This window comes from Mastomys coucha, unplaced genomic scaffold (assembly GCF_008632895.1).
Source record: "Mastomys coucha isolate ucsf_1 unplaced genomic scaffold, UCSF_Mcou_1 pScaffold13, whole genome shotgun sequence".
Lineage (NCBI taxonomy): Eukaryota > Metazoa > Chordata > Mammalia > Rodentia > Muridae > Mastomys > Mastomys coucha.
This window is the reverse complement of record NW_022196895.1, coordinates 6,070,348-6,096,001: the sequence shown is the minus strand read 5'-3', so window position 1 is coordinate 6,096,001 and position 25,654 is coordinate 6,070,348. Positions and strand designations below refer to the sequence as shown.

General features: G+C 40.1%; 1 protein-coding gene across 5 annotated transcripts in view; it reads left to right on the top strand.

Moving 5' to 3' along the window:
* Window positions 1-8,147: 8,147 nt before the first annotated feature.
* The window catches only part of Ccny (cyclin Y), a 134,333-nt gene continuing 116,826 nt past the window's right edge, over window positions 8,148-25,654 (top strand). For 2 of the 5 annotated variants that reach the window (XM_031364943.1, XM_031364942.1), the window contains exon 1: window positions 8,148-8,771. In XM_031364943.1, coding sequence (XP_031220803.1) covers window positions 8,618-8,771 — 154 coding nt within the window. In that variant the 5' untranslated portion in view covers window positions 8,148-8,617. The remainder of the gene's footprint in view (window positions 8,772-25,654) is intronic. The other 3 variants (XM_031364941.1, XM_031364940.1, XM_031364944.1) reach the window with 2 other exon arrangements.

The following is a 25,654-nucleotide window of genomic DNA, read 5'->3' as shown; positions in this document are numbered from 1 at the left end:
AGAAGAAAAAAAAGAAAAGAAAAGAAAAAAGAAAAGAAAAAAACCCAAAAAACAGCTTCGGGTTTTGTTGATTCCTTGTATAGTTCTTTTTGTTTCTACTTGTTTGATTTTAGCTCTGAGTTTGACTATTTCCTGCCATCTACTCTTCTTGTGTGTATTTCCTTCTTTTTGTTCTAGAACTTTCATATATGCTGTTAAACTGCTAGTGTATGTTCTCTCCAGGTTCTTTTTGCAGGCAGAGCCCATGAGTTTTTCTCTTAGCAGTGCTTTCATTGTATCCCATAACTTTCAGTATGTTGTACCTTCATTTTCATTAAATTCTAAAATGTCTTTAATTTCTTTCCTTATTTCTTCCTTGACCAAGTTAACATTGAGTATTGTTGTTAAGCTTCCATGTGTATGTGGGCTTTCTGTTGTTTTTGTTGCTTTTGAAGACCAGCCTTAATCTGTAGTGACCTGTTTGGAGGCATGGGATTATTATATTTGTTGAGGTCTGATTTGTGACCGATTATATAGTCAGTTTTGGAGAAGGTACTATGAGGTGCTGAGAAGAAGGTATATTCTTTAGATTTAGGATGAAATGTTCTATAGATATCCATTTGGTCCATAACTTCTGTTAGTTTCACTGCATCTCTGTTTAGTTTGTGTTCCATGGTCTGTCCCTTGATGAGAGTAGAGTGTTGAAGTGTCCTACTTTTATTGTATAAGGTGCAATGCGTGCTTTGAGCTGTAGTATAGTTTCTTTTATAAATGTGGGTGCCCTTGTATTTGGAACATAGATGTTCAGAATTGAGAGTTCTTCTTGGTAGATTCTTTCCTTTGATGAGTATGAAGTGTCCTTCCTTATCTTTTTTGATGACTTTCAGTTGAAAGTCAATTTTATCTGATATTAGAATGGCTACTCCAGCTTGTCTCTTGGGACCATTTGCTTGGAAAATTGTTTTCCAGCCCTTTACTCTGAGTAGTGTTTGTCTGTGACACTGAGTTGCATTTCCTGTATGGAGCAAGATGCTGGGTCCTGTTTAAGAATTCAGTCTGTTATTCTATGTCTTTTAATTGGGGAATTGAGTCCATTGATGTTAAGAGATAATATGGAATGATGATTGTTGCTTCCTGTTATTTTTCATGCTATTTTTATGTTTGTGTTGCTATATTCTTTTGGGTTGAAGATTAATTTATTACTTTTTCTAGGGTGTAGTTTCTCTCCTTCTGTTGGCCTTTTCCATCTATTATTTTTTGTAGGGCTGGATTTGTGGAAAGATGTTGTGTAAATTTGGCTTTGGTATGGTTTCATCTTGGTTTCCTCATCTATGGTTATTGAGAGTTTTGCTGGGTAAAGTAGCCTGGGCTGGCATTTGTCAGGATCTTCTAGCTTTCATAGTTTCTGGTCAGAGTTCTGGTATAATTATTTTTATTTTATTTTATTTTATTTTTTATTTTTTCAAGACAGGGTTTCTCTGTGCAGCCATGGCTGTCCTCGAACTCACTCTGTAGACCAGGCTGGCCTCAAACTCAGAAATCCACCTGCCTCCACCCCCCAAGTGCTAGGATTAAAGGTGTGTGCCACCACAGCCCGGCTGTGGTGTAATTCTGATAGGTCTGTCTTTATATGTTACTTGACCTTTTTCTCTTACTGCTTTTAACATTCTTTCTTTTTCTTTTTGTGCTTTTGGTGTTTTGACTATTGTGTGACAGGAGGAATTTTTCTGGTCCCAATCTATTTGGAGTTCTGTAAGCCTCTTGTATGTTTATGTGCATCTCTTTCTTTATGTTAGGGAAGTTTTTCTATATTTTATTTGAAGATATTTACTGGCCCTTTAAGTTGGGAATCTTTCATCTCCTCTATACCTATTATCCTTAGGATTGGTCTTCTCATTGCTTCCTGGATTTCCTGGAAGCATTGGGTTAGGAGCTTTTTACATTTTGCATTTTCTTTGACTGTTGTGACAATGTTTTCTATGGTTTCTTCTGCCCCTGAGATTCTCTCTTCTATCTCTTGTAGTCTGTTGGTGAGGATTGCATCTATGACTCCTGATCTCTTTCCTAGGTTTTCTAGCTTCAGGGTTGTCTCCTTTTGTGATTTCTTTATTGTTTTTATTTCCATTTTTAGATCCTGGATGGTTTTGTTCAAATCCTTCACCTGTTTGATTGTGTTTTCCTATAATTCTTTAAGGTATTTTTGTGTTTCCTCTTTATAGGCTTCTAGTCGTTTACCTGTATTCTCTTGTATTTCTTTAAGGGAGTCATTTATATCCTTCTTAAAGTCCTCTATCATCATCACGAGATGTGATTTTAAATCAGAGACTTGATTTTCTGGTGTGTTGGGGAATCCTTCGTTCATTGTGGTAGAACTGGGTTCTGATGATACCAAGTAGCCTTGGTTTCTGTTGCTTATGTTCTTGCCCTTGCCTTTCACCATCTGGTTATCTCTGGTGTTAGCTGGTCTTGCTGTCCTCTGACTGTGGCTTTTCCCTCCTGCAAGCTGCTCTGGCAGTACTCCTGGGAGACCAGTTTTCTCTGGGAGGAATTTGGGTATGAAGAGCTGTGGTACAGGGTCAGCTCTGGGGTACAGACAGAAACCAGAAGGATCCTGTCCCCAGCTGTTCCTTCATTCCTGTGTCTTGATGGCTCTGGGAGGGTCCCTCTTGGGCCTGAATTTGAACAGAAGTTGTGGTATTACATGTGCTCACAGCTGTGTCAGCTCTTCTGGGAGACCAGCTCTCTCCTGGTTATATTTGTGTATGTAGCACTGTGGCACAGGATCATCTCTGGGCCCCTAATGGTCTTTTAAAATACTGGATCATATCATGGGGTCACATACCAAGACCTCTCAAGGTATGACTTTTTATAGTTCACAATAGAATGGAATGAATACACCTACCCTATAAAGTCTCACAGCTTAGCACTGCCTATCTTGTTTTTGGAGCACTTACCTACTGTGAGGTTTACAGGCAATCAAGACCACCAGAGTGACACTGAGGCCAAAGAATGAAGCTTTATTGAGGTGTAAACTACAAGGCTGTCTCTGAAAGAAGGGAGAGCAGACTTACCAAATCAGAGTTTAAGTTTTTATAGGATAATTCAAGTTGGGCAGAAATATGTCAGGAATGGATTAAGGGTAAAGAGAACTGGTGCAAGCATACTGTTGAAAACATTTTTTTTTTTAAACAATGGAACTGCTGGACATTAAGATAACAAGATGCTACTGTTTGGGGTTAGATTTCTGAGAATTCCAAAAGGTACTGTTTCTATTTACCCAAAGGTGCTGTGTCCCCTGTATTCAGGATCTTGGGCAACCTAAAATTCAAACTATCTACATTTAGGCAAAGCCATGCCACAAAAAGCTAAATTTATAATTAAGCATTCAACATTAGAACTTTCTGAATATAGTTCTTAAGGAAAGAGGAGGGTTGGTGACTGTAAATCCAACCCATTGGAAAGCTGAAAGTGTGTGCATGGGACCATATGACCCAATTCTCTCTGTGTAACTTTTGAGTGGGTACAAGAATCTGGGAAAGAGAGTGTGACACTGGTAGTGGAATCAGAAAAATCAAATGTTGATTATGGAAGGTGACAATTGGGAGATTAGAGTTGTTCCCAGTTTAACTGCCAACAAGAATCAAAATTAATTTGCAATGTGCAGAACATAGAAAACAACATGGAGAAGGACTTGGCAAATACTCCACACAAATTCTGAACTGAAAAATTCTGTTGCTTAAAATGTGCTCTGTTAGGTGCAGTCCATGATCATTAAGAAAACCTTGTATTCCAGATAAAGATGAAGAACTTTCAGCTCTCATGATGAGACTTGTTTCCTGAGAATTTTCTCCCAGAACAACCCAGCTCAGTATATTAGAAGCAGCAGCAGGAACCCACATGATGGAAGAATGGCAAACAGACAAACATAGTGTTATACAAGACACACTTTCCTGAGAGAGTAACAGGAGTGTGGGCATAGGCGACAGCAGCAGCAGTGATCTGCTCACATTCGGGGTCACAGGGTTGACGTAGGTTAGGGCATAAGTGTCTCCCTTCCTGGGATATGGTTATCCTGACACCAGTGAGGCTCACTCTTGGAGCAAGGGTCCTATTATAGAGCTACAGACAGCTCTGTAACTTTAAAGTTTTTTCAAAACCTATTTTTAAAGATGGTTCTGAAATGATTTAACCCCCCCCCCTCCCCGAGACCTACCACTCACTAGAAGTAGTGGAAAAGAAAGGATGGGGGGAAGTAGACCTGTTTAGAAAGGTTCTTTGCAGCATCTACTTTCTGTGTCGTCTGGAAATCGGCAGTTCAGTTCACAGTTTAGCAGCTGCAGCTTGATTCACTTGCAAACACTTCGAGGATATGCTAGTAGTTTAGTTTGGTAGAGTCAGGATACCAAACAAGAATCAGCAGCAGTGGCACTACCTGCAGAGATGCTAGGTGTCAGAACCAGTCAGTAGGAGGGACCTGGAGAAATGTCAGGAAAAATTCTTGCTGTACCTTTCTCAGTTAATCAAAGATCAGTGAAGACATAAGATCAACAAACTTTGCATACCCAGCTCCATAAGTAAGCCTATTTCAGCCCTGATCACTGTTGAGTTCACTATTTATATCCTCCAAACATTGATGTCCTCCATAGATTTCTCCTCAGCACCTCTGTATATCTCAGCTGACATCACTCTGCCAATCATCCCGAGTCTGTCGAAGCTAGAAGAAACTGCAGCATACCACCAAAAGTTTTTTGGTGCATTTCTATCTATGGAGTGCACAACTATCCAATATAAGGCAAACAAATACATTTATGTTGTTAGCAAAGGGTCCTTTATCACATATTCTTTGACATGCTTCCTTTAGCAGAACTTCTTTTCACCTGTTTCTGCTTGAGCTAAATGTTCCTTCAGGAATCTGTCTTAGACTTTCACCTGTGTCCACTTAAGCTAAATGTTACTTCATGTGTTTGCCGCATCAAAACACCATGCAAACAACTTTCCAAAGAAACCCTTAAGTTTTCACTTCCAAGCTCTCTAATGGATTGTCTATTTGTAGTTTGCAGGAGATTAAGTGGGAAACTGTAGCTAGGATTATTTTGAAATACTGATTATACTGGAATTCTTGATATTCTGAACTCAAGGCAGCTGCAGTCATGTTAACCAGAATCTACATATTCGATGCTTCCTTAGAGGCTCTTACAATTGCAAACATCCTCTTCTGCAGTGTTCACTGAGCTTGCCAGGTACTATAGACAGCAGCCAGGAGGTGATTTGTGCAACTTTTAAACAGAATCCATGGCCACAGTGAGGCAAGTGATGCTTAGGCATAAAGTAATTGTGGAACAAGAGCAACAACGATCTGTTTTTACACTTGGAGACTAAGGAATGGAGGCCAATGACTCAGTATCATTTCTACAAAGACGCAATAGTTCAGTGCATTAATTTGAGCTTAGTATGATTTGTGGTTTGTGATATCAGAGATGGTAGTGTATTTTGTCAGGAAAACAGCAATTTCTACATATAATATAGAGGTAGAAGTGAGCAGAAATGGACTTGAAAATAAGTGGTTACTAGGGAGTTATTATCATGGTCATTCTGTATCATGCACAAAGACTGCTACTTGCACCTTTCCACAGACACCACAGTAGAAGCTGATGGGGGTGTAACCATTAAGCATACCACACATTTGCCAACAGAAGGAGCCCGGCTGCTACGTGTCATGCACATGTTAATCTCAAGCCTATCAGCACAGCCTGTAAATTGAGAGCCCTGGACATTGATAACCTGGTTGGATAGCTGTGTATCACATGAATTGCTCACAGCTTTAGAAAGCAGACATCAAGTAACTCCCTCATTGAGGGAAGCTTGCTGCAGTCAGTGACTGTGTCTACTCGTTTACAGCAATATGTCTTTTCTGCGTCATAAATGAGAATGTCTAACAGTCCCATACTCATGTATTGCTGCTACGAACTCTGATTATATTGGTATTTACTATGTTTGAATGGATGTCATGTTCTCACACAACTCTGTTTCAAAGTAAAAGCAGAAAATGTAGTTTTGAGCCTCCTTAAACATTAGCCCAGAGAGTCTCAGTGTTTGCCCTCAAGGAGTTGCACATATCCTCCAAACATTCCTGTTGTTAGAAATAGGCCTGGGAGTTGTAAGAAAATGGTATCAGACAAAAGTTTTACTTCTGCGAAATGGTGTATTGTGGTAAGTCATGTGGTCATGCTACTGGGTTTTTATTCCTTATAAAGGGGTCTTGTGTTTTGCTCAAGAAGTCAGAGCCTGGTCTCACATTTTATGAGATTGGCTAACCTAAAGCAGTGTGTGCAATTGATAGGCAAAGCACACTTTTTGAGAACGCAATGCAACCTGGAACATACACTTTGATCTTCCAGAAAGGCTGACTGGAAGAGGGATTTTGCCAGATGGCATCTTACAAGTTTCTTTAAAGATGGAACTCCCTTTGCCTCATTTTATCCTTTGGGAGAAAAGATAGTACATTCATTCCATTTACATTTCACACTGGGAAGGTCAGTATAGCCTTGATACAGGACTTTTTTTTTTCTTTTTTTTTTTTGGTGCTGTCTTCCCACCCTCTCAGGGCTGCAATTCTCTAGAACTTCCCTTTAATGTTTCCTTTCTCATCTGATCAGCACCATCACTCTTCAGCAGTCATTTCCCAAGGCATTCTGCCACTTATCTCAACATATGAGATTATTACAGCTCAGAGCCCTGAGCCTCCCCAACCCTTGTTGAGCAACAATATAAATAAATAGTAGGTGTCAACAATATTAAGCCTTTAACAAGACGAGTACAGATTGCTAATGTTAGGTATCATTGTCCTCATTTCTCCAGTTAGTATTGAGATGATCATTCACATCCCTCCCTCTGCTCACTTCACTAAGATCTTGAACTCCTGATATTTCTGTCTTCACTGCCCTACTGGGATTACAGGTGTAGCTCACACCTGTTTGTGCCTGTTGCGGACGGCAGAAGAGCCCCAGTACCCTTCAGTATTTGGAACAGATTGATGTGCCTTTTCTCACCTTACATTCTTTTCAACGTTTATTATGGTTCACGAGGCAACCCACGCACAAAATCCACGGCACGCAGTCCAAAACTCAGAACACTACAGCTAATTCGTCATGACTTCAGCCCCTGTCCCCAGGCTGACTCTTAAATCCTCCGTAGGGATTGACAGAAGCTGAGCTCTTTTTTTAAAAAAAAACTTTTATTGCATTATGAAGAGAAAAGTTACACGATTTCAATTTATCTGAATTTGTTAACATTTAAAAACATATTTTAAGTAAACAGAATTAAATCACATTCTTGTTTCCCTTTTGTACCCCCACTCCTCCCAGAGATTCCCCCCTTCAATACCCACAATATCTTTTTTGTTATATTCCTTAAAATTTACAAAACATTATAACAATAAAAATAAGTATTATAAACGTTGTTTGATATAAAACAACAATCAATTTAACAGACTTATGTAGATGCTCGTCTACAGCAATAGTGAAAATACATTTTTCTCAATATAAATTTTGAATAACTCCAAACATATTAACTGTATATTTCAAAATAATACATCACTACTAGTATTTTCTTAAATGAACATAAATATATACAGTCTGTCTTTTTGTTTGTTTTGTATTTAGTAGAGTTTAAAATCTTGGCTCTCACTATGGTACAATCCCAAAATAAGAACAATTTTTAGACATTGGACTTCATTGTTATAAGGCTGTACTTCAATGACCCTCACATCACCAAAGGATTTTACCTCCATCGTAGAAGCTGAGCTCTTAACTCATATTGGAGCGCCTTCTAACATTAAGCAGCACTCCAGCCTGCCTCACCCAAAAGGCTGCAACAAGCCCTCTCCAGTGTGCGCCCCCTCATGGTTCCACGGGGACACTATCTACTTCCTGCCACTGCGACCTGAGAGCGGAAGAGCGGAGAGCTGCATCGGTGTCTAGACGACGAAGACTTTCAGACGGGGTGCCGGCTACTGAGCATTTTCAAGGCTGAAGAATCTGCTTCCAGAGCAGTGGGAAGGAGCAGGCCTGCGTGTAGAAGGGTGGGTGGGGCCTAGCAGAGAGGTGGAAATGAAGTAAGCCGGCGTGGGGCGGGACCGCGGGAGGGGGCGGGGCCGACGCGGGCAGACGTGGGGCGGGGCTCGTGAACCTCTGCCGCAAGCCAGTCTGTGCCTCGCTGCGGACGCTCCCGCTGCTGCGGTCCCGTCGGCGTCTCTGCGCGCACTCGCGTGTCCCCGCCGTGAACCGGAACCGCTTGCGGAAGTCGCCGCTGGGAGCCGAACGCCGAACGAGAACACGGTGGGAGGCGGCCTGCGCGGCGCCACCCGCCATGGCCCCGGCGGGGTGAGCACTGCGTGGGGCCGCAGGCGCGGACTCAGGCTCCTCCGCCGCAAACCAGGGCCTGAGGCCGTAGCAGCCGGGGTCGCTGTCTGTCGGTCGCCTGCACGTCGCCGCCGTCCATGGCGCGGCCCCGCCGCCGCCGTCGCTGCTGACCCGGGCCCGGCGCGGTTTCCGCCCTCCACGGGGCGCGGGCGGCCTGCCTTTGCGCCCGAGCCCGCGCCCGCGCCCGCGCCCCGGGGCTACCAGTCGGATAGGCAGCGATGGGGAACACTACTTCATGCTGCGTGTCGTCCAGCCCCAAGCTCCGAAGGAATGCGCACTCGCGGCTGGAGTCCTACCGCCCGGATACGGACCTCAGCCGTGAGGACACTGGCTGTAATCTGCAGCACATCAGCGACCGGGAAAACATCGACGGTGAGCGGCGCCGGCCTCGGCCTATCCCTCCCCTCCCTGCAGGACTTGGAGCCTTGCTGCTCCACTGCCCCGGGTTGGACTGGCAGGGGATGGTGGAAATTTTGCTGGCTATGGCCGGGGAGGTCCAGTAGGTCCAGGGAGGGCGTGTGACATGCGTGTTCTGGGGTGCGTCGATATGCGTGTGCACCCCGGAGATGACATGGGAGACTCCAGGCAGTGTGCTTTTGGAATGTTACCATACTTATGTATAGGATGGCGGTGGTATGTGCTCTTTTCAAAAGGAAGGGAGTTGTGATAGTGTTCTTTACCTGACTGGAGTTGGGCTGCTTTACCTCAGACACCTCTACCCTATTTCTCATTAAAAACTAAACCAGGCCTAAGGGACTGTATATTTACAAATGTATACATATGTACTATGCGAGTATATACAGTGCTTCGCACAAACACATAAATACTTTATGGTGGGTATGATTGCAGGGTTGAAGTAAAAGCTTCACCTCAGAATGTTTAAAAATGAAAATACCAGGCAGCTGTAAGTTAAGAGATCTAGTTTTAGCATGGGCTAGAATTACAGTCCTATGATTTTCAGATTCATCTGGGTGGCTTGTGTATTTGAAAAAAAGTTAAAGGAGGCATTATTGCACCTAGTAATGTTTATCATAACTGGTTTTGCAGTATCTTTCTCAGTATTGTGATCAAACTCATATTGTACATTGGGCATAAAATACAGTTTATATGATTTCCAACTTAAAAGATTAGAAATTGGAGATCTTTAGGACTTGCTTTTTGTTTTTGTTGTTTTTACAAAAACCCTCACACAAATAACGTACTTAAATTCACTTGTAACTTTTTTGTTATGTGGATGAATTGATAATTGGTATTGATTCATTCTTGTTGCCTTTGGGATGGAGTATTCCTTGTAATGTGAAAGGCTACATTTGAGTGCTAAAGAAGACTTTTTTCATTGTGTCTTGTCTAAACAGTGTCAGCATTCTAAGGACAGCAGCTTTACTAATGAGTAGTATAAGGTTATTCATAGTTTATAGTGAATTATGGCATTACATGATTTTTCTTGTGTTAATTTAAGATTTGTGTATTTTTGTGTGTGTGAGTGTTCATGCACTCGAGAATGCGATACCTCTGGGTGGCAGTTGAGGTAAGAGGAGGGTGGTTTATCCTCACAATCTGGAATTATAGGTGTTGTGCTGGGAACCTATCTTGGATTCTGTGGAAGAACAAAAAGCATTCTTAATCACTAAGCCATCTCTCCAGCCCCACTAGTGTTATTTTATGTGTCCATTAGCGTGGTCTTCTCTTAGATGATTTTGAACTGCAGCTACACATTTACACATTTAAAAACATGTGGAAGAATATTGAAGTAAGGACTCCTTCTATATACCATAATAAAACTGTATTTTAAAGGGAGGAGTGAAGAAATAAACGAGTTCAATATAGAAGTTTGCTAATAGTGTTGACAAGCAAAAAGCGTTAAAGAATACTTTAATAAATTTTATTATACAGGTTTACATTAGGCCATTTTCATGCAAGTATGTAATATACTTTGAGCTTATCCTCTCCATCCCTCACTACCCTCCCATTTTTCATACCTTTCCCTTTTTATTAATCTCCTTTTTTCTCAAAACAGTTTTGCTTCTATTTTCATACTACTCCACATAACAGCAATTTATGTATCTCACTCATAAGTGAGAGAAAACATGAATTATTTGCCCTTCTGAGACTTACTTAATTTGTTTAATTTTCTCCAGTTGTATCCATTTTACTTCAAAGACATAATTGTATCTTTATGGCAGAAATGAATTTCATTGTATATAAATCACATTTCCTTTTTCCATTCCTCAATTAGTGGGCAGTGGTACAATAAGCATTGATGTGCTGGTATTTTTGTTTTTTTCTTTGTTTTGTTTTGTTTTTTAAACTTTTGAACAAATGCCCATTAGAGATATACTGAGTCATAAGATAGATCTGTTTTTCGGGGATCTCCATACTGACTATCACAGTTGGGACGAGTTTACATTCTCACTGTTAGTGTATAAATGGGTTCCTTTTATCTGCCTTTTCACCAGCATTTGTTATTTGTTTCCTTAATAATTGCCATTCTTATTGAGGTAAGAAGAACAAAAAGATCTCATTGTAATTTGTGTTTCCGTAATAGCTAGTGATGTTAAATATATTATTTAATATACTTAATTTTTTATCATCATTGTTATTTTGTTTGTTTTTGTTTTGGGTTTTTTGTTTGTTTGTTTTTTTGTTTGGAGACAGGACCTCTGCATTTGGAACTCAATATGTATACTACGCTGGCCTCAAACTCACTGAGATCTGCCTGTTTCTGCTTCAAAATGCTGGGACTGAAGGTGTGTATTAACGGGTTTGGGTTCATACATTTATTGCCAGTTTCTACCTCATCTTTTTCATCTTTTGGGAATTGTCTGTCTAATTCATTATACCACTTTTTCATTAGGTGGTTTGTTTTTGATCACAAGTGATGAGGTTTCTGAGTTGTGCATTCCAGATTTTAAACTCTGTGTAATATATTTAGCTGACAAAGATTTCTCCCATTTTCTAAGTTTGTCTCTTCATGCATTTATTTTCTTGAGTGTTCTTAGATATTTTTTATCTTCATGAAAACCCATATCCATTGTTGGTTCTATTTCTTGAGAGACTATTTCTATTTCCTGTTTGGAAGTATTTGCCTGAGCCTGGCGGTGGTGGCGCATGCCTTTAATCCCAGCACTTGGGAGGCAGAGCAGGCGGATTTCTGAGTTCGAGGCTAGCCTGGTCTACAGAGTGAGTTCCAGAATAGCCAGGGCTACACAGAGAAACCCTGTTTCGAAAAAAAAAAAAAAACCAAAAAACAAAAAAACAAAAACAAACAAACAAAAAAGCAGTTCTTGAATATGTATAGTAGGGGATTGCAAAGTCGATCATCAATGGGAGGAGAGGCCCTTGGCCCTGTGAAGATTCTGTGCCCCAGTGTAGGGCCAATAAGTGGGAGAGGGTAGGGTGGCAAGCATGGGGAGGGGGGAGGCAACAAGAACAATTTGTTCTTGTTGTTTCTGTTTGTTTGTTTGCTTGTTTTTTTGGAGGGGAAACTGGGAAAGGAGAAACCATATGACATGTAAATAGAGAAAATAATTAAAAAAAAAGAATTATTTGCCTATGCTCGGATCTTAAACATTTTTTTCTACTTTGTCCTTATTAGTTTTCTGGTTTCAGGTCGTGAAATAAGATCTTTGATCTCTTCAGAGTTGTTTCTTGTATGTAGTGAGGCATGGGTCTAGTTTTATTCTTCTGCATGTACATAGCCAGTTTTGCCAGCAATATTTGTTGAAGAGCCTATTTGCTCAAATGTGTATTTTTCTGATTTTGTTAAAAAACAAAACCAAAACATGGTTATGTTTATTGGTTTATAGCCAGGTCACCCTGCTTTCCTTCCGATGTCTTGTGTTCTGTTACTAGCTTTATAATGCTCTTCTCATTTTCATTTTGAGTCACGGTCTTTGTAGGTCTGGTTGTCTCAGAAGTCACTAAGTAGACCAGGCTGGCCTCAGATTCCGAGAGATTCCCCTACCTCTGCCTCTTGAATGCTGGAGTTAAAGGCAAGTACCGGTGGTGTTTTGTATAGTTTGAAGTCAGGTTTGTTGATAACCTCCAGCATTGTTGCTTTGCTCAGGATTGCTTTGCTATTTGGTCTTTTTGTTTCTCTGTGAATTTTAAGCCTATTTTCTCCCTTTCCTATTTGTGAAGAAGAATCTTAGTGTTGGAATTTTGGTGGGAATTTTGTCCAATCTGTAGATTTTTTTTGATAGCATAGCTATTTTCATAATATTGTTTACTTAATGAGCATGGGATGGTTTTCCATCTTATAGTATCTTCAATTAATTTTTTTTATTGTTTCAAAATTTTCACTGTATTAAGTTTACTTTGGCTAGCCTTATTACAAGGTTTTTGTTTGTTTTTTAATTAATTGTGAATGGAATTCTTTTTGTTTGTTTGTTTGTTTGTTTTGTTTTTCGAGACAGTGTTTCTCTGTATAGCCCTGGCTGTCCTGAAACTCACTCTGTAGACCAGGCTGGCCTTGAACTCAGAAATCCACCTGCTCTGCCTCCCAGGTGCTAGGATTAAAGGCATGCGCCACCACTGCCCGGCTGGAATTCTTTTTCTGATTTCTTCCTCAACATATTCTTTACTGGTATCTAGGAAGGCTACTAATTTTTGTGTATTGATTTTGGTATCCTGTCTGTTTGTTGAAAGTGTTTTTTATTGGCTCTGATTTTTTTTCTGGTGGTCTTTTGGGTCTCATGTATAGATTATATTATCTGCCAATATGGTTACTCTGATTTCTTTCTTTCCCACTTCTATATTTTTTCATCATATTGTCTTACCTAAAGCTAAAGGAATAATATTGGGTAAGGAGTAGAGATAGACACCTTTGCCTTATTCCTTATTTTATTGGAAATGCTTTTAGCCCCCCCCATTAGTATACTGTTGGTTATGGCCTTTTATTATGTTGATAAGTTATTTCTATTCCTAGTTTCTCCAGAACTTTAATTATGAAGGGTTGCATTTTGCTGAGGTAGTCATGTGATTTCTGTCCATGCACCAACTTATGTGATATATTATACAAACCATTTCCTTTTAAATCATGAATGATCTTTTGGATATGTTCTTAAATTCTGTTTGCAGAAATATTTTTCCTTTTCTATATTTGGTGGAAGTTTTGTTTTAAATGAGAGATTAGAAATACCCCCCCCATAAAAAGAAAAACAAGCAGAAATATTCACATTTCAGACAATCAAATTGAATATTACTATACACTGTACTAAAGAAATGGATGTAATGGTTGTAATCAGCTCTTTGGTACTAGGGCTTTGCCTTAGTTGGACTTACTATTGTGATGAAAACACCAAGACCCAAAGCAACTTAGGAAGGAAAGGATTTGTTTGACTTTCATATCCTGAATCACAGCCATTGAGGGAAGCCAAGGCAGGACCTGATGCAGAAGCCATGGAGGTATGCTGCTTACTGGTTTGTTCCTCATGGTTTGCTCTCTACTTACTGACTTTGTGTCAACTTGACCCAAACTAGAGTCATCAGAGAGGAAGGATCCTCAGTTGAGGAAATGCCTCCTTGAGATCCAGCATTTTCTTCTCAATTAGTGATCAATTTGGGGAGGGCCCAGCCTAATGTGGGTGGTACTATCCCTGGGCTGGTGCTCCTGGGTTCTATAAGAAAGTGGGCTGAGCAAGATATGTGAAGCATGCCAATAAACAGCACCTCACCATGGCTTCTGCAACAGCCCCTGCCTCCAGGTTCCAGTTGTGTTTGATTTCCTGTCCTGACTTCCTCCAGTGATGGACTATGATCTGGAAGTGTCACACAAAAAAATCCCTTTCCTCTCCAACTTGGTGTCTGGTCATGGTGATTCATTGCAGCAAAACCCTAACTAAGACATGCTCAAAGATTCACCTAAGTTCATTTGTGACACCTTTTTTGAGAAAAACCTCTAGAAGATCACAAACTTGTTCTTCAGACTTAGGGTAATTTACAGCATAAAGCTGGTAGGAAGGTTTCTAATGGAGGCTGTAGAATCCTCTACAGTCCATTTTTTATGACCATGCTAGTTTAGACCTCTAAATACTAATTTGTCATAAAAATAGTATTCTGTCTCCCAACTTCAACAGATGCCTCTAGAACTTATCTAACCAGAAGTTTTCAGCATTTAAAGCAGAAATATAAGCCTATTCAGTAGTATGAATAGTTTATTTAAAAGTTTCCAAGTGACTCTAAGATGCAGCTGGGCTGGTTGGCAGTGCAACCTGCTGCTCTAAAGTTATTTTGGAATTGAATCATGTAATGACAACAGATTTAAGTAAAAATGTGTATAGATTCACTGTGTGTCTGTACATATCTCTGAATATTTCAATTTCTCTGTTATGGTTGCTTTTTGGTATTCTTGTGTTTCATATATGGATTTATTTAACTGCAGACCACAAGTACTTTTAAACAATTGTATCTGTACTGAATATATGTAAACTTGTTTTGCTTCTGTTTGGCACACATGCTAATAACTATCTAAATAACAGTTATTATTCAATGTTGTAAGTAATCCAGAGAGCATCTCTGTGTATAGAGGATGTGTGTCAGCTATATACAAACACTTGGCCATTTCTTGGAGGGACTCAAATACTTGTAGACTGATATCTAACAGGATCCTGGAGCAATCACTTGCACCTACTGAGGGACAACTGTATATTGTCAAATCATTAGTAAAATTTTAAAATTACATGTCAAGACTTCTTGAGTGTGCCATCGCTGTTTTTCTTCTATCTTAAAAATCATTCCAGGCAACTACTAGTATTGCAGATTGATGGCTTGTTCATGACTCTTCCAGACTATCTTGAGTTTCTATAAATGGCAGATAAGTGCATTTCCCTATCACATTCCAAACATAGAAAGGGGCAGCATTTCTTCCTGGTATATCAGTAACTTGCATTAAGGTAGGTAGGCTTTTTTGATGCCCATTGAGAACTGGCTAACCCTTTATACTGTGTGAGATTATTTGAGGTTTTGAAGGTTGTGGGCAGTTTAACCAACTTCCTAGGAGTTATCTTTCATGAAGTCATTCAGAGATCAGGAAAAAAAGACTATTTACCACTGGTAGGAAAAGTCATAGCTGTTCTTTTTATTCTGTATTCAACACTGCTCTGAGTGTAAATGTAAGGATGGATGTAGTCTAACAGTTAAAAAGATGAGTAAGAAAGGATAGTAAGAGGAGATGAGGGAGGATGGAATGCTAGTTTAGAACACAGGAGTCATGACAAGATATAAAGCTAACTGTTGTTAGCACACACAGAAAATGAATAAGTGTATAAAAATGCAACAATACTACAAATATAAAATGTAAAGCAAAGCCTCTCAGCTTCAACATGACTATTTTAATTGTTGGGGCTTGGGGGTGGGAGAGACCCACATCCCACCAGAGTTTGGAGACACTGGACCTGAATGGCCGGATGCAGGAGACTGCCACATACTCTCCATACATTTGGGTGGGTGTCTGGCTTTGGGCAGCCATGGAATCCCAGTCTGCCTGGTGGGAGGGTGTCTGGGAGTCTGGGCTCCCTGGGCCTCACGGAGGCCAAGGACTACAGGTTCTAGCTCTTGGACATCACAGGATATCACTGGACACTGAGGAAGAGCTGAGAATGGGTGCGTCCCCCCCAACCCCCGGGTGGTAGTAGCCCTGGGCTGAAAGGAAAAAAGGGGGCGGGGAGAAGGTGCCCGAGGTTCTCATGCCTGTGAGAGTCCTTGATCCTGTCTGGTGGAAACCTGGGAACTTTCTTACAGGAGATTAGTTGCTGCTCTTTAGGGCAAGGCCTATTCTATTGTTCCAGCTCAGCAAGTCTAGATGAAAGGTCCATGGTTTTAGACCAAAACAGAGGGGTTGGGTAGAGGTCATCCATGGCCACATGGAGGGGAGAAGGGAGGGGGAGATGGAGGGTGAGAGGTGAGGGTAAGAGACAAGAAAAAGAGTAAAAGCTTAACAGAGAGAGGAGGGGCCAAGCAGCCCCTTTTATAGTGGGCTGAGCTACCTTGCTGGTGCCAGGTAACTGTGGGGCAGGGCAAACCTAGCTTTAGCCAGGTAACTGTGGGAGTGGAGTCCAGCCAGAATACTAGGAGCTTGGGGTGTTGCTCTACATGATTGATAGCCAGAGGATAGGAGATGAGGGCTCCTGGTATCAGGCGCCCTAATGTCTGGGGGCGTAGCTCACTGTTCCATCCCTTGTAGAGTTTTCTACTGGGTCTCCAGAGTAAGCCTCACTCAGCCAGAACACAAACTGCTTTTCGTGGTCCCAACATTTAATTATATAGAATTTCATTGAAACATATATACTTTGGGTCTAAGCAGGTGCTTGCCTGAGTGGGTGCATTTATCTAGCTCCCTGTTTGTTTGTTTACAATAAAGAGGTTTTTATTAAAAGTGAAAATAAATAGAAAACCTATATATATATATATATATATTTTCAGGATACAGTGAAACATCGAGTTTGTTTTGAAATTGTTAAACTATGAGGTAGATAGAAAACACCTCCTTAGTGAAGATCAATTATATGACTTCTGTTTGAAAGTGATCTTTTTAAGTGGTAAAATGTACAAAGTGAACAATAGTTACTTTATAGTTCATATTATGCTCTGATACTTCTGAAAATGTTTTGCTTAAAGTCAGTAAAGATACTAAGGATCAAAATGAGGCCAGTATGCTTAATAAACTGAAAGTGCTTAGTGAGCATGCCATTATGAACATGGCACCAATATCTGATTTCTTGTGTTAAATGTAAAATATGTTCAGAGAGCTACTACCAGCTGTGCTTGTATTATCCCTGGGAAGAGGAACTAGAAACTCAGGACCAGAGTTTATCTAAATGTATGTCAAGGGTGATGGGGGAGAGAGTCATAGTACCATTCTTTTGCTTTGTAGCAGGCTTAGGAGTTCCCCAAATCCTTTAGGGCCCTCAATTCAGGCTAAACTAGAATTTCTAAAAGAATTTTAGGACTAGCCAGACAGTAAGATGGAAGTCTTAGTAAAGATATTTTGTAATATTTAAGCATGAGGATTAAGAGAAAGAGGCACACAGAAAGTTAAAGTATACCCCAGACTATGGGTGGGCTTTTAAAAAAATAGTCAAAGTTCACTTTCTTTTCAGGACTTTATAGGACTTTGGTGGGTTTTAAGACTATAATCTTCAAAGCATGACTGTGAAATCTAAGTGATTCCTTAGGTGTTTGTTAAGGGTACTTGACAGGCTAGGTAAAGCTATAGGTAATGGGGATGTAGGAACTCTGTCTTCACTAGAAACAAAGGTCACTAGTCCTGTTTCAAATTTCTAGTAGAATAAGGCCCTACTCAAAGTCATATGCATTTAAGCCATAAGTATGGGTCATTGTTAGGGCTATCCACTGTTTTTCAGCTCTGTAAACCACTTGCATTTGTTGCTGTAACTCCCTTCCTTCAGAGAAAAGTGGCCTGCCATGATAAAAAAATGTCAAGTCTGACAACTCACAAATAACAACTCACATGATTCTGCCTGTCAGATCTCTTGGTAGCTTTGAAATTCCTATCAATTCCTGGCTAGGCTGCCTGCAAATGAGTGACTGTTTCCTTACCAGGAGCAACCTTTTAATACAGACATGGAAAACCTTGAATACTTTTTCTTCACTTTCATCAGAATGTTTACATTCTGAATATTAGTTTTGACTTTGCAGTGGATTTTTCTATAAAAAAATTCACCAATGGTTTTGGTGTGAAAGTGAATTGTGTTAAGAGACTTCTAAAAGGACTGTAGTCATAGTAATGCCTCTGGGCTAAGTGGTTGATAGCCCATGGTTGTACTACTATTACAAAAGAATATCAGTCTGCTTTTGTTGCTGATTAGGGTTTGTGATTATTTTGTCCCTCAGTCATTACTTTGTGATCATTGTCCTCTGCTCTGGACGCTAGACACGACGTGGGTTACATAGCTGGCTCCTGGTACCCAGGGAAATATAGCTGGGTTACACTGAAGATAATTGTTGGTTACAGTTATAACCATGCTAGTTTCTTCCATAAGCCTCGCAGCATTCTTTGATGAGTGATGGATTACAAGTCACTTCTGTGTTAGACTCTCCTGATACAGACCTGGCTGAAGGATGAATAGGATACACTGTACATGGGAGTTCATACACTTACAGATATTGGCACAGCTGAATGTTGAAGACATGTCTTAGGCAAGTGTTTTACTCTAGATGTGTGTTTTTGTTAATTCCTTGAGAATTTCCTAAAATGCATTTTGATAATGTCTACTTTCTTCCATCTTCTACTAGATCTGCCTTCCTATCCACTCAGCTTCATGTTCTCCATCTGCTCCTCTCTCAACCCATTTAGTCCAATTTGTGCAACCAAATACTCTTTGGAATGGGGTCTATCTACCCTGGAACACTGACCTGCCAGGGGTTACACTCTTAAAAGAAAACTGACTTTTCTTCTCCCACAGGTGTGAAATGCTAATGTTTCTCAGCTGTGATGGAAGTTCATGCCTACTTTCTACCTCCTATGCTTGAATTTTGTCTGGCACGAGCTTGAACATGTTTTATGTTGCAAGATGTCACAAACACTGGGAATTCATATTTTTCTAATATGCTACTGTCCTGTTTGTGCCTTGAAAACATTCTCCTTGTAGTCATATGCTACCTCTGGCTTGTACTGCAATCTTTCTGTCCCTTCTGCAAAGATTTCTGAGTCTTTGAAGGAGGGAATGTGATATGATGTCCCATTTAGGCTTGAGCACTTAGCAGACTCATACCCTTCTGTACATTGACCAGTTGTGTGTGTCTGTTAATCACTGTGTACTGCAAAAAGAAGCATCTCTGATGAGATTTGAAAGATGCACTAATCTATTGTCATAACAATTATTAAGCGGATGGTTTAGCACTGTGCCCATTTAGCAGAATAATAGAAGCTTCTTTCCTAGGGTCTATGACCTTTCTACTCACAGGTTAATTGGCTCTGAAAATTATACCAGGTGTGGGTTTCATCTTGCAAAGTGAGCCTTAAATCCAATCAGAAACTTTTGTAACATGTGCACTACTACATTGCACTAGCAAATATATTTCACCAGGCCAGTCATTATTATGGCTTAGAGAGTTGAGCTGGGTATGATCATTGATTACTTTCCTTTAGTAGCATGTTTGCCACTATTGCAGCACTATGAAAGCTAGCCAGTTGGGATGAAACTACAAGGTCAGTGCCAGCTTGGTTTCTCTGGTGTTCTATACTCAAGGATCTTACAGTCAAGTTTTGGAGGGTAACTAAGAGTGATTGCAATAGCCTGTAATGCTTGGGAGTCTATGGGACCACATTGGCCATCAGGTCTAGTACCATTCTTAGTACTTAACTAACATGAGATGTCTAGTTGGGGTATCACTACCTTTGTTATAAGATGGTTTCACTTATATTCTCCTCCTCCTCCTCCTCTTCCTCCTCTTCCTCCTCCCCCTCCCCCTCTTCTTCTATTTAATTTTATTTTTTCCTTATTCACTGCTCACTGCCCCCCTCTTGGCCACTTCCTCCCAAAATCCTTCCCCTTCCCCTATGCCCCCATTCTCCTCTGTGAGGGGTGTGAGTCCCCCTTTACCCCAGTATCTGCATATTCTGGCACTTCAGATCTCTACAAGGCTATGTGATTCCTCTCCCCCTGGGACCAGACAAGGCAGCCTAGGTAGAAGAACATATCCCACATACAGACAACAGGTTTTGGGATAGCCCCCATTCCAGTTGTGTGGGACCGACATGAAGACCAAGCTGCACATCTTCTACATATGTGCAGGGAAGCCTAGGTTCAGCCCTTGTATATTCTTTGGTTCGTGGTTCAGTCTCTGAGAGCCTCAAGGGTGCAGGTTAGTTAACTCTTTAGTCTTCCTGTGGAGTTCCTATACCATTCGGGGTTGCACTCCTTTCTCCTGTTCTTCCATAAGAGTCCCTAAGCTCCTTCCAGTGTTTGACTGTGGGTGCCTATATCTGTTTGAGTCAGCTGTTGGGTATAGTCTCTCAGGACAACATACTCCTGTTAGCAAGCATCACAAAATATTAGTAGTGTTAGGGATTGATGCTTGACCATGGGAGGGGTCTCAAATTGGGCCAGTTATTGGTTGTCCATTCCCTCAGTCTCTGCTCCCTCTCCTGTGCCTGTATTACTTATAGACAGGATAAATTTTGGGTTTAAAGTTTTGTGGGTGGATTGGTGTTACTGCCCAGCAGTAACGTTAAAGAGAGGGTTATTCTGGGAAATGGAGTTAGAAGGAAAAGCAACAGTAAGAGAGAGTTTGGGAGAATATAGGGTGGCCAAAGTTATACCTGTCCATGTGGAAGGTTTAAAAAAATTAGACAGGAGTCGTGACTGCTCAGCCATCTTGAATTTTAATGCCCTGTTTGTTTGTTACCAGCCAACAGAATAGGTGAGGTAAAACCCCTCCCACAAGTTCGTCAGGATGCCAGCCCAATCAGCGACTTCTTTTTGTCTCTGTAGAGGTGGGATTTCCAATGTAACTGGAACCAGAAGTGAGGTGTGGCAAACAGCAGGAGGTGGGCAGAGAGGTGTGGTTATGAGAGGCAGGCCTCAAGGCAGGAGGGTTACAGATTGGTGTCTCTTGTCACTCCACTGAGGTTCCTGTATGCATACCAGAGGTAGCCTCTTCAGGTTCCCTATCCCCAGTGTAGTGAGTCACAGCTAAGGTCACCCTTGTTGAATTTTGGGTGCCTCCCTTATCCCAGGTCTCTAGTTTGTTTCCAGTTTCTCGTTATAAATAAAACTGCTATGAACATAGTTGAGTAAGTGTCTTTATGAGATAGTAGTGTCTAACTTGTTGAGGTCTTTATAAGTTTTGGATATTAGCCCTCTTTCAGATATATGGGTTGGTAAAGATCCTTTCCCAGTCTGTAGGCTGCCAATTTGTCTTTTTGACAGTGTTCTTTGCTTTAGAGAAGATTTGCAGTTTCATGAGGTCCCATTTATCTATCCATTGTTGATCTTAGAGGCTTAGAGGTGTTCTGTTCAGGAAGTTGTCTCTTGTACCAGTTGCATTCAAGTTTATTTCCCACTTTCTCGCTTTTTTGAGATTTAATGTATCCGGTTTTATGTTGAGGTCCTTGATAGACTTGAGTGTTTTGCAAGGTGATAAATATGGATATGTTTGCGTTCTTCTACATAGAGACATCCAGTTAGTCCAGCACCATTTGTTGAAAGTGCTTTCATTTTTCCATTGTATTGTTTTCACCTTCTTTATCGAAAATCAAGTGTCTATAGGTATTTGGTTTATTTCTGGGACATTGATTTGATTCCGTTTATCAACATGTCTGTGTCTATACCAATACCATGCAGTTTTTATCACTATTGCTCTGTAGTACAGCTTTAGGTTATGGATAGTGATTCTTCTTGGAAGTTCTTTTATTGTTCATGATTACTTTGGCTATACTGGGTTTCTTGTTTTTCCATATGAAGTTGAGAATTACTCTTTCATAGTCTATAAAAAATTAAGTTGGAATTTTGATGTGGATTGCATTGAATCTGTAGATTACTTTTGGTGAGATGACCATTCTTGAACATGGAAGGTGTTTTCATCTGATATCTTCAATTTCTTTCTTCATGAATTTGAAATTCTTGTCATACAGATCTTTCACTTGATTGGTTAAAGTTCCACCAAGATATTTTATATTATTTGTGGCCATTGTAGAGGGTGTTGTTACCCTGATTTCTTTCTCAGCCTATTTCCCATTTGTGTAAAGGAGGGCTAGTGATTTCTTTGAGTTAATTTTGTATCCACTCACATTGCTGATGTTGTCTATCAGCTACTGGAATTCTTATACAATTTTTGGGGTCACTTAGTGTACTACCATATCATGTGCAAATATTGATACTTTGACTTCTTTCTTTCCATTTTGTATACCCTTGATATCCTTTAGTTGTCTTATTGCTCTGGCTAGAACTTCAAGTACTATATTAAATAGATAGGGAGAGAATGGGCAGTCTTGTCTTGTCCTGCTTTTAGTGGAAATGCTTTAAGTTTCTCTCCATTTAATTTGATGTTGGCTATTGGCTTGCTGAATATTGCTTTGATTATGTTTAGGTATGTGCCCTGTATCGATGATTTCTCTAATACCTTTAACATGAAGGGGTGTGGATTTTATTATCAAAGTTTTTTTTTCAGCATCTAATGAAATAATCATGTGAATTTTTTCCAGTTTGTTTATATGGTGGGTTATGTTCACATATTGGAACCATGCCTGCATCACTGGGATGAAGCCTACTTGATTTGGATGGATGATGTCTTCGATGTGTTCCTGGATTTGGTTCTTGAATATTTTATTGAGTATTTTTGTATCATAAGACAAATTGGTCTGAAGTTCTCTTTCTTTGTTAAGTTTTTGTGTGGTTTATGTATCATGGTGACTGTGTCCTCATAGAATGAGTTTTTCAGTGTTCCTTCTGTTTCTATTTTGTTCAATCATTTAAGGATCATTGTTATTAGGTCCTCTTTGAAAGTCTGGTAAAACCATCTGCCTTTTTTTTGGTTGGGAGATTTCTACTTCATTAGGGTTTATGGGGCTTTTTAAATAGTTTACCTGATCTTGATTTAACTTTGGTAAGTGGTATCTGTCTAGAAAATCATCTATTTCGTTAAGATAGTCCAATTTTGTAAAGTACAGGTTTTTGAAGTAAAACCTAATGATTCTTTGAATTTCTTCAATGTCAGTTGTTGTGTCTCCCTTTTCATTACTGGTTTTGTTTATCTGGATACTGTCTTGTCTCTTGATTAGTTTGAGGAAAGGTTTGCCTATCTTGTTGGTTTTTCTCAAAGATCCAGCTCTTGTTTTGTTGATTCTTTATATTGTTTTCTTTGTTTCTAACTAACTGATTTTTATCCCTGATTTTGATTTTTTTTTTTTTTTGAATGTAAGTTAGCCTTTTTGGGTTGGAGTTCTCCTTTTAGTATTGTCTGTAGGTCTGGATTTGTGGATAGATTTTGTTTGAATTTGAATTTATCTTGAACAATCTTGTTTTCTCCATCTATGATGATTAAGAGTTTTGCTGTATATAATAGTCTACGTTGACACCTGTGGTTTTGTTTTTAGAAATTTTCAAGATATCTGCCCAGGCCCTTCTAGCTTCTAGAGTCTCTGTGAAGTCAGGTGTAATTCTGATCAGTTATCTGGCCTTTTTCCCTTGCTGCTTTTAATATTCTTTCTTCTGTGGATTTTGTGTTCTGTTATTATGTGGTGAGAGGATTTTCTTCTCTATTCCAGACTAATTGGTGTTCTGTAAACTTTTTGGATGTTTATAGACATGCCTTTTGTTAAGCTGGGAAATTATTCTTCTGTGATTTTGTTGAGAATATTTTCTGGGCCTTGGAGCTGGGACTCTACACCTTCTTCTGTTCCTTTCGTTCTTAGATCTTTTCATGGAATATCAGATTTCCTGCATGTTTTGGTTCAGAAATTTTTTAGATTTAACATTTACTTTGACTGATGTATCAATCTCTTCTATTATATCTTCTGTGGCTGAGATTCTTTCTTCCATCTCCTGTATTCCTTTGGTGATGCTCACATCTGTTGTTTCTGTTCTCTTCCCTATTCATTCCATCTCCAGGATTTCCTCAGTTTGTGTTTTTTTTTAATTGCTTCTGTTTCCACTCTCAGGTCTTGAACAGTTTTATTAATTTCCTTCATTTGTTTAATTGTATTTTCCTGTATTTCTTTATGGATATCCTCTACCATCTTTATAAGATTGGATTTCAGGTCATTTTCTTGTGTTTGGGTTTTTTTAGGATATCCAGGTCTAGCTGGAGAAGGGTAGTTGTGTTCTGAAGGTGTCACATTTCTCTGGCTTCTGTTGTCTTCTTTTGAAGGCCTTTAGCCATCTGGATGGCTTGGTCCCTGGATATTCTTGTTGTACCTCGATGGTCTTGGTGTCAGGCCTCTGATGGGTATCCTTGGGCTGTATGGTTCCTGACCTGCAGGTCTGTATGTATGGTTCAGGACATGTCCAATGAAGGTGGGCAGAGAGGTGGCAGGAAAATGGAGGTGGTCTGGCTAGCAGGGTACTCAGGGCAGCTTGGCTTGGCCCAGAGGGCTCAACTAGCAGAGAAGATGGGTGGGGAAAGGGAAGCTTACTTGTAATGTTCAGGAGTCTCAGGTCTGATGAAGGTGGGAAAAGGCAGGAGGAGAATCTAGGTCCCCCTGGGATAACAGGCTGTTCAGGGCCCCATTTAAATTCTATATATGTACATATTTTAGGATTCTCCTATAGTAGCAGGTTTCCATGTTGCTTTTTCAAAAGCTCTTTAGTGTTATCCCTCCTTATAATCTGTCCTTTGCCCTGCAATTTCATCCCCTATTCCATTGAATTGTTTCATCGTTCTCTTTTTCCCTTGGTATCATTACATTCTGCATTCCTTCCTTTGAAAGAGTTCCACATCCCTCATAGCCTCTTACTAGTTCCATAACTATGTATTCCAAATGAAACATACATATTTTAAGATTCAAAGCTAATATTCACATGAGAGAAAAAAATTCAGTGATTGTCTTTCTGGGTCTGGGTCACCTTTACTCAGAATGATTGTTTCTAGTTTAATCTATTTACCTGCAAATATCATAATTTCATTTTCTTAACAGCTAAATAATATCCCACTTTGTACATGTACTACATTTTTATTATCCATCATCAATTAATAGACACCTAGGCTGTTTATACATCCTGGCTACTGTGAATTAGAGCAACAATGAACATGGATGAACAAGTGTCTCTATAGTTGGATATAGATTTCCTATGGAAATCTTAATGTAGTTTTGATTTGTATTTCCCTAATGGCTAAGGATGTGAACATAAAGTCGTTTGTATTTCACCTTTTGTTCACTCCCAGTTTGGTTCCAGTGTCTCATGTATCCTTGGCTGTCTTGGAGTGCACTATACATATACTCCCAAATGCTAGCTCTCAAAGATTGAGTCTCCTTGCCTCAACTATGTCCCAGTTCTAAATCCTAACCCATTGTCACAAGTGTAGCCAGTAAAGATCTCTCCACTCTGAAGACTACTGTTCCATTTGACTGATGGTACCCACTATACAGAATCTTTTTAGTTTCATATGATTCCATTTGCAAATTATGATCTTCATGTCTGTGGAACTATGGCGTCATGTCTCTTAAGCTACTTCCTGCTGTCTAGGGGCGTTGTCAATGGAGGGGAGATGGCTTTCACCATCGGGATCAGGTTCCTCTGTGGACAGTGGCTCATCTGTAGGCAGCGGCTGGTAATCCTGTAACAGGAGCTGAT